The 18764-nt window shown below is 37.1% G+C and overlaps 1 protein-coding gene across 1 annotated transcript in view; it reads right to left on the bottom strand.

The window, feature by feature from the left end:
- Window positions 1–18764, bottom strand: part of CSTF3 (cleavage stimulation factor subunit 3) — a 78274-nt gene that overhangs the window by 49777 nt on the left and 9733 nt on the right. Inside the window, exons 2-3 of the mRNA XM_025355942.1 lie at window positions 7870–7971; window positions 7652–7747 (exon numbers count right to left, since the gene is read on the bottom strand). Coding sequence (XP_025211727.1) covers window positions 7652–7747; window positions 7870–7971 — 198 coding nt within the window. The remainder of the gene's footprint in view (window positions 1–7651; window positions 7748–7869; window positions 7972–18764) is intronic.

Here is an 18764-nt window from a genome sequence, read left to right as displayed (position 1 = left end):
GTTATTAGGAAATACATCAAAGTATTAAAGTTCATAATATATGCAATGCAATCTCCTATAGTTCGGAAAAAAATAAAGATTCAGTAAAGCACTTATGTCAAGATGTTAAAAAGCAGTGTAAAATATATATGGGAGTTCTCTGCATTGTTCTTGCAACTTTTTTGTAAGTTCAAAGTAGTTTCAAAATAAAGTTACAAATGGATTACAAAAATTGCTTAAATGACTGTCAGTTTGTAACCACTAAAAGCAATGCTCTTGTTATTCAACCAATACAAAGCAGATTAAACCATGTGATCTCTGGTGATTGGATTTTCAACTCTGATAACCTAAATAATGAATGTTTTAAGCATTTTTTCACCTAATACCCAATACCATACCCTGAATACAGGAAGCACAAAACCTTCAAAAATTATCTTCATACACGATAGCCAAAACCAAAGGAAATGGTGGATGAGGGAACTAAAAGAAATGTACAAACACAGGAAACAAAGTTATTTTGCTGACAATCTTCCCTCTAATGACACTGCACTTCCATAATACTGAGTAGTGTTGCCATTTTGGTCATTTAAGTTTTATAAAATTTAGTCTAATGTAATTCTAAATTTCATTAGTACTTAAATTCTTAATTACAGCTGAAAAGACCATTCTAAAATTACCACTGGTGTACTTTTTAGTCATCAAATTTGATTTTAAAACTGTCAAAAGCCATTAAGGAAGCATTTGAGTTTTCATTTTTTATAAGGATATGAGTTTAAAATGGTTGAGAAACACTACAGATCTTTCTAGTGAAAAACTCAGAAATGGACTGAACCTGACTTTAGTAAGTTAGAAATAACTGGTTATTTGTGAGAAAACATCCCATTCCCCACCACCTAGAAGAATGAGAAGTACCAGTACAACACTCAAGTTGCACTGAAAGAAAAGGATGTTAGCTAAACCAACCAAAAATAAATACCAAGATGTGGCATTCTTGTTCAAACTCTACAGAGGGTACAAGTTAGCTGCAGTTAATTCTTTTAAGCCACACTCTTCAGCTCAGATGTGTCCTTAAAGGTTATCAGATTCTTAGTTTGACATTCATGTGACTGTCTTGTCAAAAAAAGTTTATGTAACCAGAAAATCGGTTTTCAAACCCAGGAATAAATTCAGTTAGTTAAAAAAAACGGTTACAGTTAAAACAGCATAACACTAACCCTGACTGTGAATCTAACAGTCACAGTATACTAAGCACATAGTAGATGCTTCAAAGATCACTTGATTGATAATATACAAAAAGCAAGCCAGGAGACTAATCATTTTATTGTCCAGGCAAGTATAGGGAATATTCTGCAAACTACAAAATTTACTAACAGCAATAAGATTCAATTACTGCCCTGCAAAGCTTCAATTCCCAAAACCAGCTGCCAGAAACAGATACTGTATGTCCATCCTCTAGAGCTTGAGTCAGCAGTGCTGGTATGCTAACTGGGAAGCTTGTATGCTTTAAAAGCTTTCCAAGTGATTCTAAAGCAGTGAAGTTTGTAAACTTTGGCTCCAGGGATAACAATGTCTTATTTTACTCACATATAAAATGAGGGAGCTAAACTAATTCATGTTCCAGCTTTAAAAATTTATGATTTAAAACATTATGCCCACTTCAACTTGAAGTATGTAACATGTGCAGTAGTCATAGTCTGGTGAATGAAAAAATTTCCAAGAAAACCATCATAACAAAATGGCCAACCTTCTTTTTTCTTCAAATCCAGTATGAAAAGTTGCAGAATATGAATCTTGGGACAAAGGAAGACTTAAAATGTCAACAGTACATGCTAGAGCTGAAGTGCTGCATTTAAATAAAAGGCTGTAATTGAACATGTTCTGTCACATGAACAGAAGTATTTAGATTTAGTTTTAAAAAGATTAAAAACAGCTTTGGGATCTTGTTATCTTTGACCCTTACTACAGTTCAATGTACTATTTCAAAACTACATTTGAATCCTATCACTGATGTCAACTTGTCTTTAGAACTATTGCTTAATTAACACTTGCAAATAGAAAATTTTTCTTTGGAGGTCTAACAAACAAAATGGTAAAACTTACCCACATTATGCTTTCCTGAGTCTTAGAAAAGCAGCTGAGTTTCTCAAGAAGTTGTATTCAAAGCAAATATTCACAATTTTTGTTCAAACTGCTGTGGATTCTGATATGTGGGGGAAAAAATCTAGATACAGACTTCAACCTATTATGCCATTATACAAACCAACTATTTGTTTTCTGCTACCAAGTTGCTAGAAGCAAACCAGTTTAATAATAAAATTAAAAGTTTAAAAATTCAGTAAAATTAAAGTAATAAAACTGAAAGTTTAATAAATTAGTTACAACTAATAAATGCATTGTCCACATTTATTTGGAGGTGCAGCTTTTTACAGATGTCACTGGTAATATTTTAGACATCTTCATTTCCTGGAACTGCCTTGAACCAGACTCATTTCAAAGGAATAGCTGTTTCAAAGCTGATGCATTAAAGAAAATACAAACAATCCATTAGAAAATATTTGAGCTTTTGACTTAAACTGGTCCTTTTGTTTTATAAAGGAAAGTCGGTTGCCACCTGATTCCTCTGAACTCAAGTTATAACCAAAAATGCTCAACACTGTAAAAAGTCTCATGTGTTAGAATTAGTTTTATTTCCAAATATGGAGGTTTCTAGCTCTGTGATATTATGAAGGGCTTACATGTTTGTGTTGATTCATGGATGCTATGTTGCAGCATATCTTTAATACCTTTTGGGATAGGGATAGTTTTGATCCAAAATTATCCCCTATGATCCTAACGACTATAATACCCAATAATTTTAACAACTAAGTATTAGGTATTATATGTTATTATGTTATTCCATGAATGTCCAGGAAATTTAGGTAAAACATTACTACCTCCCCCAAAAACTTCAAATTGTATGATCCAATAGTCCTTTTTGTTTCACCACTAATTTTAGAATGTATATGCACTTTTTATCATAAACCTTTTTCCACAATTTCAGAATATATCATGACTCATTACACCAAAGAATAGAATATAAAAAGGCTGGGTTTAAAACATAAGAGTCTTTGCAGGGTAAAGAAAATGACCATATATTTTCAATATGTTTACTAATGACTGTAGAGATTAGTTTTGCTTTATAAAGCTGAGAAATATATAGACAATCAGGTTGATTAGAACAAGATTTTGCTTGAAAATAAATGGCTACATTTCACATAAGAGAATAAATTATCTAGAAATTATAAAGATTAGAAAATATAAGGTTTTATTTAAAGAAATGTCGTTATCTAAGTGACTACATCCTTTTGCAAATAGTTGCTTTGGCTGAGAAAGAAGTCCCAAGGGAAAAAATGTATAGACCATGTTAGTAGAAGTGACAGCACCTAAACATCTCTGTTATAATAATGAATAGGGAAAAGGGATAGAATCAGATAATTCAATAAAACCTAAAATAGTTTACTACTTATCATAGGCAACATGCAAATATTTCCTTTGCTTATCAAACAGTACTTTATTCAAAGCACTTTCAGATTATTATCACCCAGTTCTGGGTTTACAAGTACTTTTTTCTTTTACATCTCTATTCTACATTTATATATGCATCTAAGAAACTAGATAAAAAAGCATATTGAGTTTTTAAAGTAAAAATCTGAATAATCACACAGACATGGACCAACATTTATTACAAACAGGAAAAGTGTAGATCTATAAGAAAAGAGTACAGATTTTTTTTTTGTAAAAAGGCTGCAAGCTGAAGTATAGAAATCACCATAATCTATATAATGCAGTAACTGTATCTGCATTTTAAAATCACATTGCTCAACAGAAAGAAAACATTATAATACAGTAATTTGAACTGCTATGTAAAGGTATTAAAACAGTATCAACAGTGGAAAAGTTTATTTCAATTTAGGTCACTCATGTTGCATCCTGAGTTCACTTCCATTTTCCAAGAAGAAAGGTCATTTTGAAAAATTGAAATGTATGCTACACAACCCATTATTTATAAGGAAGGAAAAACCAAGTATAGAGAAAAGAATTCATCTTTTGTAAAAATTTTAAATAAAAAAACAATCAATTCTCTATATGCTTTTATTAAAGAAATACAGCTTTCACAGACAGCAAGATACATTGTTGCTATTACCAGCAGCATTACCTTCTTCATTTCTCCTTCAGCCACCAATAAAAAACATCCTTCAGTAAAAAAATTCCTTATGAATGTGGCCCGATTCAAAACAAATTACTTCTCTAACAATAAGATATTGTAGCTTACATGTTGTCACTCATCACCTAATTACATGAAAAGCTACAGAAACCACAGGCTGGGTAGGGGAGAACAATTTAAAAGAATATGTCAAAATTCTGTAGATTTTCTCAATTTTGTGATTATTTAGTGACCTTTTTGATCATTGTAAAAAGTAGTTCTTTAAAGAGCACTGAGGCTCTGACTGGGGCATTCCACTTAACTCAAGTGTTTAAAATCTCTCATTTATTAAATCCAAAAATATACTGAACTGCATTTAAGATATCCTTATCCGATCAAATAGCTGGAGACATATTTAAATGTTTCCTTTATTTAAAACTAAGAAGTCACAAAAGTAGTTTCATATCATACTGATATTTAAACTTTATACTTGATAACTATCACTTTAAGAACAGTCATACAATTAATGACTTGCTCATCTTATAATAAATAATATTGTTAAATCATGTGACGTAACAGTTTTGGAGTAAAGAGTAGAACAATACATTTCAGGGAGTGGAGGCAAAATGTTATTTCCTATGTATTATATATAACACCAAAGTAATTTGGCCTAGTTTTTGAAATTATATATTAAGAATACACAGAATTTTGTCCTAAATGCCGTTCACTAGAGCAAGAGAATTTTACCTGCAACAATTTCCATGCTACAGCAAAAAAAATGAAAGCATGTGACAAATTAAGGATGACATTTTAAATCCAAATTTTATATAGCTAAATAGATACTGCTCAACTCTCAGTTATGAGCCACTGGCTCATATAGTAGCATCATCAACTTTTTTTCTAAGTAATTAATATGCTCTCATTTCCAACTGATGTTTCAAATTGTTTTAAAAAGTTTAATATTTTTTTCCTTTGACATTTTGTACTTTAATAGGATTTGCAAGGAGTTTCTCTGGGGAAGCAAATCTTCTGTTACTAAAGATGTATGCATTTTCTATTAAAAAAATGTATTTGGAGTCACACAAGTTGGTTTAGCTGAATATAAAGAAATGAACATTACAATTTTCCCACCATGAAGTACTGAGTTACAACAAATGTATTAACAAAACTTTATTTTCTTGAGTGCATACAGAATGTTATGTAAACACTTAAGTATTACTTTCAACGTAAAAACATTCTTATTATCACTTTGGATTTTTAAAAAGTATTATAAATAAGTTATGTGTCTTCTCCAGAAATATTAATGGCCACATTGAGTGATATGATCAAAAGAAAACTTTAGCCTCTCATAGGCTAAACAAAAATATAAAATGTGAATATAAAAAATAAAGAGCAAACCAGGAAAGAGAAAAACACAGCTCAGAATATGCATTTCTAAAACCAGTATTCAATTTAAAACCTTAATTTCTAAACCAAAAATATAAATTTTTAAAAATATACATATATATTATTTACCATTTGTTTTTAATACATTATATATACCTATTTGTGCGTGTGTGTATGTTTGTGCGTGTGTGAAGTAACTGCAAATAGTACCAACTACATAAATCAGGCAACTGCTAGCAGCTCTTCATTTCATTGTATGAATTGAGCCTGTTATGTAGACAACTTTTAGCCCCTTGGAATAACATCTGGTCTTCCTGAAGCTTTTTTTAGGATGCAGTTTGTAACTTACAGCTACGAAATTGCAGAAACAAACCCATTGTGTTCAGAGTTACAGAATGGAGTATCTAACTGCCTATTTCAGTTTAACTTATGCTATAATAAAATGCATGAATAATGCCTGAATAATTGAGAAACAAGGAAATTTCAAAAACTCAGAAAGTTCTACTTCATTATACAAAAACAATTATATATCAATTATGTTCATTTCTGGTGTGTTTGAATTTAAGTCTAATGTGTTTGTAAAGCCAGACTAGAATGCAGACCAGGTGCAGGTGATCCAGGTTCCTTGTTAATGAGTTAATACAAAGCAGCACAGGCTTCAGCGTATTTCAGACAGGCCTCACCTGTTTCGTGCCAACCTACTTTGGTGATTTAAATATATTAAGGAAAGAAATGGTCCCAGAGGATAGGTGAGGAAACTTTAAGGATATGGTCACGGGCCAAAACTACCAGACTCCACATAAGGCACAATCTCTCTCATACATACAAACACACAAACACACAAACCACATACACAACCACACACACAAAAATAAAACACACACAATGTTCCTGCTATTATCCAGTAATTTCCCTCCCAACCAAGTAATACAATCTAAACTATAGCACAAATACAATGAGTACACTGTAGCCTCTATTTAAACCTGCTATTGGTTGGGTCCATTCTGAGGACACATCACAGATGACACTGTGTTGTGCTGAAGTATATTCAGTACTGCTGATGACCAAAGCCCTTTGAATAGGTCCAAAACAGACCTAAATATTATCAAATTTCAGGTACAGCAGAAAATGTTATGTTGAGGCTGCAGTGTACTTGATTATGCTGAGAATCTGTATCACAAAATTAATATTAAGAGTACTGCGTATTATAAGTTACAAAAAGAAATGCATATAATTTTCAGCTTAATGTGAATATCAGTTATTTACATCTTACCCCTTCCATCCCATTAATTTATATTAATAACCTGAAAATGATTACTTGGTGCCAACTGTTATTGACACATTAAAACTTTTATTATCATTTTTACTACTAATTCCAGTCTTCAAAAATTAACATTTTCCTCCTAACCATAATCATGAATGGGGTCCTTACTCTTTAAAATATATATGCCTGGGTTCAAATTTCAAGATATAAAAAGCAAGAAAAAAAAAGCAAAGTATCATTGGGTAAAATTAAGATTAAATAGGATTAAATAGGTTTGAATCACATTAGCTTATTCTTGCATAATATAAACTATCTTACAGAAAAATCGTTAAATTATTGAAGTGCTTACATTGATAAACCATGCATTTTCACAAAATTAAAATGTGAAGTAATTATTCCCTTAAAATGTTGCATTTCACCAGACACTCAAAATACTCTATGAAAAACTAAGTTAACATTTCTATATTTTCATATACTCTCATCCATATTAGTTTGTAAGTAGGAATAAAAAGAAAAATGAGTTCTAAATAAATGACACAGGAGGCAATAAATTGACACATGACAAGTAAATAAAAGGCTAAAGCACTCCAATACCATTGAAACTGTTTTAATGTTGTTGCAACTCCAAAATGCAACAATCATCAGCTTGTAAAAGACCCAAATTTCAAAAATTCATTTTAATTACTCCTTTATACCTATTTTACAAAATAAAAGTAAGACACATTTAAATCCTCCTTGTCCTAATTAGCTATGTTCCTAATTTGTTTTCTATCACTACAGTGTATGCTGCAATTCCCATCAGATGCTGATATTAAGAAAAAATAAAATAAAATAGTAACCTCTGCTTCAATGTACAGTTTCCAGAATCTGCCAGAACTGGGGAACTGGGCAACAAGGCGTTCATAAGTCTTCCGTGCTTTGTCTATAGGTTGATTCTAAAATTGAAAACCAATAAACAGCATTTACAATGTTAGGATTATGAAAATATTATTCACTGCAGAACCAAGTAGTGTGATTGGACCCATAGAGAAGGAAATGTAATCCTATATCACTAAACCTGTGCCTCTCGAATGAGAATGCTCCAAGCATCAAGGTCATATGGATTCTCTTCTAATTTCTTTTCCGCTTTCTTCACCTTCTCTGGGACATACTCAGCTGCCTGGGGAAAAAAAACAACAGTGAACTAAAGTTACTGTTTTAAAAATCTCATGCCTAACTTAATTCATGAACAATAAAGTCCTCAGATGCAATGTCACATTACAAAGCATAAAAATATCCTCTTATAAAAGAAAACTGTGTTTTCTAGAACCTCTGTGTACAATCGTCCTTCCTTATCTGTGGGTTCCACATCCTTAGATTCAACCAAGGGTGGACTGAAAATACTCAGAGGAAAAAATAAAAAGACAGCAGTGTCTATACTAAACATGTACAGCCTTTTTATCATTATTTCCTAAACAACACAGTATAACAACTTTTTAAACGATATTTGTATTATATGACGTTATTATAAATAATCTAGAGATGATTTAAGTATTTGGGAGGACATATGTAAGCTATATGAAAATACATTATTTTATATAAGAGACACAAGCATACACGGACTCTGGTATCTAAGTGGTTGTCCTGGCAACAATCCCCCACAGATACTGAGGGACGATTGTATTTGTAATCAGAAGTAACTTGCATGAAGATAATAAAACCAAGTGATCAAATTTTTTTATTCAAATAAACTTATTTTTGTATTAAATACTATAAAACAGCAGTTCTCGAACTTTATGGTCTCAGGACCCCTCTACACTCTTAAAAATTAAGAACCACAAAGAGCTTTTATGTGGGTTTTATCAATATTTACCATATTAGAAATTAAAACAAATTTAAATATCAATTGATTTACAAATAAAACTTTTTACATGTTATTTTTCTTTATAAAAAATAACTTAAAATTCAGTAATAAGAATGTCACTTTTTACATATTTATAAATCCATTCAATGTTCGACTTTTTAAAAGGGAGCTGGATTTTTACATCTGCTTCTGCATTCAATCTGCTGCCCTGTCAGATCATAAAGATACTGAAAAATTCCACTGTATCCCCGTGAGAGATTAGGAATGAAAAAGGGCAAATAATGTCTTAGATTTATTATGAGACAGGTTGAACTCACAGATCCTCTGAGAGTCCTTAGGAACCCTTGGGGTTCCTGGACCAACTTTGAGAAACACTGCTGTTAAAGCATTCATCCTGCACCACAAAGAAAACGTGTGAAATGACATGGAAATCTTATTTTGATGTAAAGAAATTTTAAAAACACAATTCACAATTGTATATACAACACAATGAAAACTATAAAAGAAATCTGCAATTAAAGAGATTTTTTAAAATATATTCAAATGCTTAGACTGGTCATCCTTGGAAGATGAGTAGTAGAATTAGAGGCTGATTTTTTTCTCCCTTTTCTTTCAGTATTCCCCAAATCCTTTGGTAAAATAGTTTTACTTTTATTATAGAAATTTAATTTTAGGCCGGGCGCGGTGGCTCAAGCCTGTAATCCCAGCACTTTGGGAGGCCGAGACGGGTGGATCACGAGGTCAGGAGATCAAGACCATCCTGGCGAACACGGTGAAACCCCGTCTCTACTAAAAAATACAAAAAACTAGCCGGGCGAGATGGCGGGCGCCTGTAGTCCCAGCTACTCGGGAGGCTGAGGCAGGAGAATGGCGTGAACCCGGGAGGCGGAGCTTGCAGTGAGCTGAGATCTGGCCACTGCACTCCAGCCTGGGCGGCAGAGCGAGACTCCGTCTCAAAAAAAAAAAAAAAAAAAAGAAATTTAATTTTAAAAAATGCCTAAAATAGTAGCCAGCACTTGAAGCAAAAATAAAAGTATTACTTCTCAAATTGTTGTTCAGAATACTACTGTGTACCACAAAAAGGGATGCTCAAATAAGCCAGATAAATGTTAATTTATACAGGCCAGGTGTGGTGGCTCACGCCTACAATCCCAGCACTTTGGGAGGCCAAGGCAGGCAGATACATCACTTGAGGCCAGGAGTTCAAGATCAGCCTGGCCGATACGGTGAAACCCCGTCTCTACTAAAAACAGAAAAATTAGCTGGGCATGGTGGTGTGTGCCTGTAATCCCTGCTACCTGGAAGGCTGAGGCACAAGAATTGCTTGAATCCAGGAGGCAGAGGGTACCATGAGTGAGACAGTGCCACTGCACTCCAGTCTAGGTGACAGAGCCACACAGCACTTTGGGAGGCCGAGGCGGGAAGATCACAAGGTCAGGAGATCGAGACTGTCCTGGCTAACATGGTGAAACCCCGTCGCTACTAAAAACACAAAAAATTAGCCAGCCATGGTGGCAGGCCCCTGTAGTCCCAGCTACTCAGGAGGCTGAGGCAGGAGAATGGCGTGAACCCAGGAGGCGGAGCTTGCAGTTAGCTGAGATCGCGCCACTGCACTCCAGCCTGGGTGACAGCAGCCAGACTATGTCTCAAAAAAAAAAAAGTTAATTTATATAACGTTTTGTTTTGCCTTTTTTCTAGGACATCCTGACATCTATAAATGGCAATACATATTGATAATATCCAAGCATAAAGAAGGAAGCATTGCCCCTATCACTTTTCCCCGTCACTCCCCCCCCATTTTTTTTAGTGGAATTAGTATTTCATGGAACAATTCAGTCAAAACACCAGTTTGGAAAAGTTTTTAAAAAGTCATCTATTCAGATTTTTTTAATTACCTAGGAGAAATAAACTCTTTTCTTTGGAATAAATTAGCTTGTACCACTGGTAAGCATTCACTTATTTTAAAAAAAGACATGTTGACTACTGTAATTCAAAATTAAAATAAAGATGCTTTCCTAACATATAAGAACTTTATGAATAGCTTGCTCAAGGAACTAAAGCTGGAAAAGTTTATAAGGGACTACTGGCTCTACCCATACATGAAACTACAGGCTCAGAAAGAACAGCAAATGGAAAATCAGCAAATAATAAAGGTGGCATTTTCAAATTAGAACGGTGAATTATTCAATACATGGTTTCAGAATAACTATATAGTCATCTGTTAGAATAACTGTGAATTCAATTTTATCAAAATAAAGTTGAATTTCTACTTTACTCTTTCTGCCAAAATAAACTTGAGAGATCAAAGACTTAAATGTTAAAAACAGAAACACAAGACAGAACTAGAGCAGAATATGGTGAAATGTATTTTTGCATAGGAAAAGCTCTTCAGAAGCCTTTTGGGAGGCCGAAGCAGGAGGATTCCTTGAGCTCAGGAGTTCTTCTGGACCAGCCTGGGCAACACAGCAGAACCCCGTCTCTACCCAAATACAAAAAATAGCCAGGCGTGTGCCACACACCTGTAGTCCCACGTACTTGGGAAGCTGAGGTGGGAGGATCGCTTGAGCCTGGAAGGGAGAAGTTGCAGTGAACTGAGATTGCCGCCACTGCACTCGGGCCTGGGTGACAGAGCCCAGACCCTGTCTTTAAAAAAAAAAAAAAAAAGTCTTTAAAGAGTAAATTTACATGGTAAGTTAAAATTTGCACATGAGAAAAGTACCAAAATAAAAAAGACAAACATAAAAAAACCTCCAACACATGACAAAAATACTAAATTAAAGCACAATCAATTAACCACCAGTGGTTCAAAAAGAAAATGCAGCCGGATGCAGAGGCTCACACCTGCAATCTCAGCACTTTGGGGTTGGGAGTGGGCAGGAGGATTGCTTGAGCCCAGGAGTTTGAGACTAACCTTGGCAATATGGCGAAACCTCATCTCTACAAAACATACAAAGAATTAGTGGGGCATGGTGGCATGCGCCTATGGTCCCACCTACTTGGGAGGCTGAAGTGGGAGTATCACCTGAGCCCTGGAGGTTGAGCCATGATCGTACCACTACACTCCAACCTGGGTGACAGGGCGAGACTCTATGTCAAAAAAAATTTTTTTAATAAAAACTTAAAAATTAAAACAAAAAATGGGCAAAGCATATGAACAGTTTATAATTAACTTTTTAAAGACTCAAAAGAAATGCAAATATTGGCCGGGCACGGTGGCTCATGCCTGTAATCCCAGCACTGAGGGAGGCTGAGGCAGGTGGATCACTAGGTCAGGAAAATGAGACTATCCTGGCTAACACGGTGAAACCCTGTCTCCACTAAAAAATACAAAAAATTAGCCGGGTGTGGTGGCGGGCGCCTGTAGTCCCAAGCTACTTAGGAAGCTGAGGCAAGAGAATGGCGTGAACCTGGGAGGCGGAGCTTGTACTGAGCCAAGATGGCGCCACTGCACTCCAGCCTGGGTGACAGAGTGAGACTCTGTCTCACAAAAAAAAAAAAAAAAGAAAAAAAGAACTGCAAATATAAACCAGAAAACAGAGATCTAACATCTTATAATTAAATTGCACTGGTGAGGGTAAGCAGCAAAAAATATTCTCATATTGTTAGCAAGGGCAAGTAGAAACTTATCAATGTGGCCAGGTGCGGTGGCTCACGCCTGAAATCCCAGCACTTTGGAGGGCTGAGGCGGGTGGATCACCTGAGCTCAGGAGTTCGAGACCAGCCCTACCAATATGGAGAAATCCTGTGTCTACTAAAAATACAAAAATTAGCAGGGAGTGGTGGCACACACCTGTAGTCCCAGCTACTCGGGAGGCTGAGACAGGAGAATTGCTTGAAGCCGGACCGCAGAGGTTGCAGCGAGCCAAGATCAGGCCACTGCACCCCACTCCAGCCTGGGTAACAGAGCAAGACTCCGTCTCAGAAAAAAAAAGAAACTGATTAACGTTTAATATAAATGTCTGATTCTGAATTCCACTTCTAGTAACACCTTACTGCACATGTACACAAAGATATATAATGAGAGTCAGCTACTAGACTGTAGTTACATAAGACTGAAAATAAATAACTACATATAGCCAGATAGGTGGTGCATGCCTGTAGTCCCAGCTACTCAAGAGGCTAAGGTGGAAAGATCGCTTGACCCCAGGAGTTCAAGGCTGCAGTGAGCTATAATCACACCACTGCACTCTACCCTGGGTAACAGAACAAAACCCCGTCTCTATTTGTTAAAATTAAATATATATATACACAAAAGGACCAGTTAAATAAATTATGGAATTTGTAGTCACTTAAAAATAAAACAAGGCATGGCAGGCAGCCACATGGAAAATAAAAAGTGATGCTGAGCAGGGAGACATGCAAACAACACATACACTTACTCTTCCATATATTCTTCTGGTTTGTTTGACTTTTTCTTATTCACCTGAGAAATACTCAGTGCCTAGTATGTGTCAGACATTGTAGTGGCCCTTGGGATACACAATAAAATAAAGAATTCTTTCAAAGGGTTTACTTCTTGAAAAAAAAAATTAAAAGAAATTTTAGGCCAGGCATGGTAGCTCATGCCTGTAATCCCAGCACTTTGAGAGGCCAAGGCATGAGGACCACTTGAGGCCAGAAGTTCAAGAGCAGCTGAGCAACACAGTGAGACCCTCGTCTCTACAAAAAATTTAAAAATTAGCCAGGCGTGGTGTTGTGTGCTTGAAGCCCTAGCTACTACAGAGGCTGAGGCAGGAGGACTGCTTGAGGCCATAAGTTCAAGACCAGCCTGGGCAACACAGTGAGACTCTGTCTCTACCAAAACAAAACAAAACAAAACAAAAATAACTTAGCCAGGCGTGGTGGCAGGCACCTGTAGTCCTAGCTACTCGGGAAGCTGAAGCAGGAAAATCTCTTGAGCCCAGGAGTTCAAGGCTGCAGTGACTTAAGACTGCGCCACTGCACTCCAGCCTGGGTGACGGCAAGACACTGTAAAAGAAAAGAAAGAAAGAGGCCAGGCTTGGTGGCTCATGCCTGTAATCCCAGCACTTTGGGAGCCCAAGGCGGGCGGATCACGAGGTCAGGAGTTCGAGACCAGCCTGGCCAACATAGCAAAACCCCATCTCTACTAAAAATACAAAAATTAGCCGGGCATGGTGGTGCATGCCGGTAGTCCCAGATACTCGGGAGGCTGAGTCAAGAGAATCGCTTGATACTGGGAGGCAGAGGTTGCAGTGAGCCAAGATCACACCACTGCACTCCAGCCTGGGCAACAGAGCAAGACGTAGTCTCAAAAAAAAAAGAAAGAAAGAAAGAAAGAAATTTTATGTAAACTAGAATTTCAGTCCTGAGATACCGACTATAAAATGATAACGATTAACTAAGAAGTAAAACTGATATGGGAATCAAAAAACATTTCATCTATACTTGAACTGCTTTAGGTAATCAGTGATAACAAACACCCAAAAGCACTCTGAATCATGGATTTGCTTTGGAAAAATGCCAGGGGATGGGGTAGACAAGGAATCCTACAAGGTATGAGTTGTCAATTTCTTTTAGCCTTTCAGTATCACTGAAGAATAAACCTGATATAATCTCAAATGTGTATACTAAATATATGGTCGTTTTTTCTCTTGGTATTAAGATTTGTGATTTTTGCCCTCTGAAAGAGGGAAAGGATTGTAGACAAGCAGAATCACTGCCAAGGTTTATTGCTATAATTGTTTTTACTCTTGTTAGTAAGGTCAATTTTACATTTAGAGAGCTATTTAAATTACTTTAGTGTTCACAGGTATTCTGGAGCTCAAGACCCACTTGCTGAAATTAACCTACCAAATCAGGTAAGCTATACCATATAATCTATAAGAGAAACTCAGAAGATAGAATCTGATATCCGACCAAGCATAATCACAATAAGATGTATATGTGTCTCCTTAATACATCAAATGAGCCACCCCTTTAGTGATTCTCAATCCTGGCTCTGCATTAGAATCATCTAAGGGAAGGAGATTTTAAAAGATGTTCAAGCCTCACCCTCACTCAACTAAACCTGAATCTCTAGGAATGTATATACTACCAAAAATTTTTTTAAACTTTTCAAGTAATTCTAACGTGTAGCAGTCGTAGTTGAAAACCATGGCTCATCGGGCGCAGTGGCTCACACCTGTAATCCCAGCATTATGGGAGGCTAAGGTAGGTGAATCAATTCAGGTCAGGAGTTCAAGACCAGCCTGACCAACATGGTGACACCCCGTCTCTATTAAAAATACAAAAATTAGCAGGGCGTGGTGGTACACGCCTGTAGTCTCAGATACTCAGGAGGCTGAGGTGGAAGAATTGCTTGAACCTGGGAGGCAGAAGTTGCAGTGAGGTGAGATGGTGCCACAGCACTCCAGCCTGGGTGACAGAGTGTGAGACTCCGTCTCCAAACAAAACAAACAAACAACCCCCCCCACCCCCCCCCAAAAAAACCTATGGCTCTCTAGTTGCTCCTTTGGTGCCACAAAACCTTTCTGCAGTCTAGTGAAACCTACGAGCCTTTTCTCAGAATAATATTCTTAAACACATAAATTCTGAGGGATTTCCAAGGAAAAAGTGTGTGTGTGTATGTGTATTGTTGCATTTTTTTTTTTTTTTTTTTTTTTTATAGAGACAGGCTCTCTCTACATTGCTGATCTAGAGCTCCTGGGCTCCAGTGATCCTCCTACCTTAGCCTCCCATGTAGCTGGGACTACAGGCGTGTACCACCGCTCCTTGCTCCAAAGTTTTTTTTATAGTAATATATACTTAATACATCAAATAACAAGCTCTAGAGGCCAACTCACTACATGAGTGATGAGTGCTGCTGCTAACACTATTACCTCTGTAAATTCTGGCCTACATTTATAATAAAAGGGAATGTTCAATTTCAGTTAGCGATTAGTGAGTCTTTTTCCCCATCCAATTTCATAGAACCCCTAAAATGCTATCCACATACCTGGGGAATTAGCAGAAGTACCAGTTACATCACTAAATGTTTTTTTCTGGCCTAGCTCCTCAGTAGTTAAATGTTCATAACACAATCTATACATGTAATTCTCAATCAACTGCATTAATTAACAGCGGAAGCTAACCAGAATGCTCAAGAGTATATCCAGCTAGTTATGATCACATTTAATTCTCACAATAAAAACCCTTTTAACATAACAGCTATGAACCAGTTGGGTAGCCAACGCTGAGAGTGTAGCATTTTTGTTTTCTGGCCTGGTTACCCTAACACCATTGGGCAAAGAAAAACTGAACAGTTTCGTAGTACCCAAAAGAAGAGAGACTGGGCCTCCATAAGGAATGAAGTTGTATTATTTCCTGAATCTGTTGCCAGAGCAGGTCACTTTGAGAAAACAGGCTGGGCACAGTGGCTCCCAGAACTTTAGAAGACCGAGGTGGGCGGATCACTCGAGGTCACGAGTTCAAGACCAGCCTGGCCAAAATGGTGAAACCCCATCTCTACCAAAAATACAAAAATTGGCCAGGTATGGTGGCTCACGCTTGTAATCCCAGCACTTTGGGAGGCTGAGGCAGGTGGATCACCTGAGGTCAGGAGTTCAAGACCAGCCTAGCCAACATAGTAAAACCCTGTCTCTACTAAAAATACAAAATTAGCTGGGCATGGTGGTGCGTGCCTGTAGTCCCAGCTACTTGGGAGGCTGAGGCAAGAGAATTGCTTGAACCCAGGAGGCAAAGGTTGCAGTGAGCCGAGATCATGCCATTGCACTGCAGCCTGGGTGACAGAGCCAGACTCCATCTTGAAAACAAAACAAACAACAACAACAAAATTAGCCAGGTGTAGTGGCAGGCCCCTGTAATCCCAGCTACTTGGGAAGCTGAGGGAGGAGAATCGCTTGAACCCGGGAGGCGGAGGTTGCAGTGAGCCAAGATCATACCACTGCACTCCAGCCTGGGCAACAGAGACTCTGTCTCAAACCAAAAAAAAAAAAAAAAAAGAAGAGAAAACAGGGCAAGTTTCCAGTGCCCTTCTGTAACAAACTGCTTAGTGTAGCAAGAACAGCTGTCCCATGTTTATGCATTCCAACAACTTATTACTCTAAAAAACTATCAAAATCCAGTTTTGCTTTTGAAATAATAACCTATAACCCCAATATCATTCTTCAGGTGATGTTAACAGGGAAGAGGCAGGGGACCCCAAATCAAAGCAGTAGAGCAAAAACTGGACGAGTTATCAAGACATACATATTACCAATGACTTAATTTTATTTTCTCTGTGAATAACACAACCATTTAAAACTGGTCAAAAGAAAGAGGGTAGGGGGGCCAGGCACAGTGGCTCACCCCTATAATCCCAGCACTTTGGGAGGCTGAGGCAGGTGGATCACTTGAGCTCAGGAGTTGGAGACCAGCCTGGCAAAATTGCAAAATCCTGTCTCTACCAAAAACCACAAAAATTAGCTGGGTGTGGTGGCAGGTATCTGTAAACCCAGCTACTTGGGAGGATGAGGTGGGAGGATGGCTTGAGCCCAGGAGGTATTGGTTGCAGTGAACCAAGATCACACCACTGCACTCCAGCCTGGGCAACAGAGCCAGATCCTGTCTCCAAAAAAAAAAAAAGTTTGAAAGTAGGGTAAGCATATCATGTATTTAACCTTTTATAATTTCTTTTTTAGCACTGGCTTGAGACGTGATTCACATGCATACAATTCACCCATCTGAAGTGTATAACTCAATGGTTTTTATTTATGAATACATTCAGGTTTACAGAACCATCACAAATTTAAAACATTTTATCACCCCAAAGAGAAATCTGTACCTGTTAGCAGTCCCTCCCATTTCCCTCCAATCCCTGAGCCCTAGGGAATTACTAATCTACTTTGTCTCTAGGGATGTGCCCATATTTAACGTAACCATACAATATGTGTTCTTTTTGTTTCTAATTTTCTTTTTTCTTTGAGACAGGATCTCACTCTATCACCCAGGCTCGAATACAATCACGGCCCACTGCAGCCTCAACCTCCCGGGCTCAATCAATCCTCCCACCTAGACCTCCCAATAATGTACAGGCATGTGCCACCATGCCCAGCTAAATTTTATATTTATAGAGATGGGGTTTTGACATATTGTCCAGGCTGGTCTCAAACTCCTGGGCTCAAGCAATCCACCTGCCTCGGCCTCTCAAAGTGTTGGGATTACTGCCATGAGCTACCATGACTGGCCTTGTTTTTGGCTTTCAGTTAGCATGTTTTCAAAGTTCATGTTTTTGCATATATTAAGTACTTTTCTTGTGACAATATTCCATTATGTGCATATCCCACATTTAATTTATTTATGGACCTTGGATTGTTTCCAGTTTTGGCTATTACGAATAATGTTACCATGAACATTAGTGTATAAGATTTCTTTGTGGAGCTCACTTTGTGTGTTTTCCTTTTTCTTGGATATATACCTAGAAATGGAATTGCTAAGTAATGTGGTAACTCTATGTTTTACCTTCTTAAGAACTACCAGACTTTAAAGGGGCATTTACATTTACATTTCCAGTATATAAGGGGTTCTAATTTCTCCATATCCTTACCAACATTTGATATTATCTTTTTTATTATAGCCATCCTTATGGGTCTGAAATGATATCTCATTGTGGTTTTGATTTACATTTCTCTGAAGGCTATCAAAGTAGAGCATCATTTCGTTTTCTTATTGGCCATTTGTACATCTTTGGAGAAATGTCTGTTCAAATATTTTCTCCATTTAAAAACTGGACTTACCAGGAGTTTGAGAACAGCCTGGCCAACATGGTGAAACTCCATCTCTACTAAAAATACAAAAAAATTAGCCAGTGTCAGTGGCAGGCACCTGTAATCCCACCTACTCAGGAGGCTAAGGGGGAAGGATCCCTTGAGCCTGGGGGGCAGAGGTTCCATTGACCCAAGATTGTGCCACTGCACTCCAGCCTGGGCGACAGAGCGAGACTACGTCTTGAAAAAATAAGAATAAGTAAAATAAAAACTGGACTTATTATTATTACTTTTTAGAGGTATAGTTTTGCTATGTTGCTCAGGTTGGATTTGAACTCCTGGGATCAATTAATCCTCCTGCCTCAGCCTCTCAAATACCTGGGAATACAGGCGTGCACCACCGCA

This window comes from Theropithecus gelada, chromosome 14 (assembly GCF_003255815.1).
Source record: "Theropithecus gelada isolate Dixy chromosome 14, Tgel_1.0, whole genome shotgun sequence".
In the NCBI taxonomy this organism is placed as follows: domain Eukaryota; kingdom Metazoa; phylum Chordata; class Mammalia; order Primates; family Cercopithecidae; genus Theropithecus; species Theropithecus gelada.
This window is presented reverse-complemented; position numbering and strand designations above follow the sequence as displayed.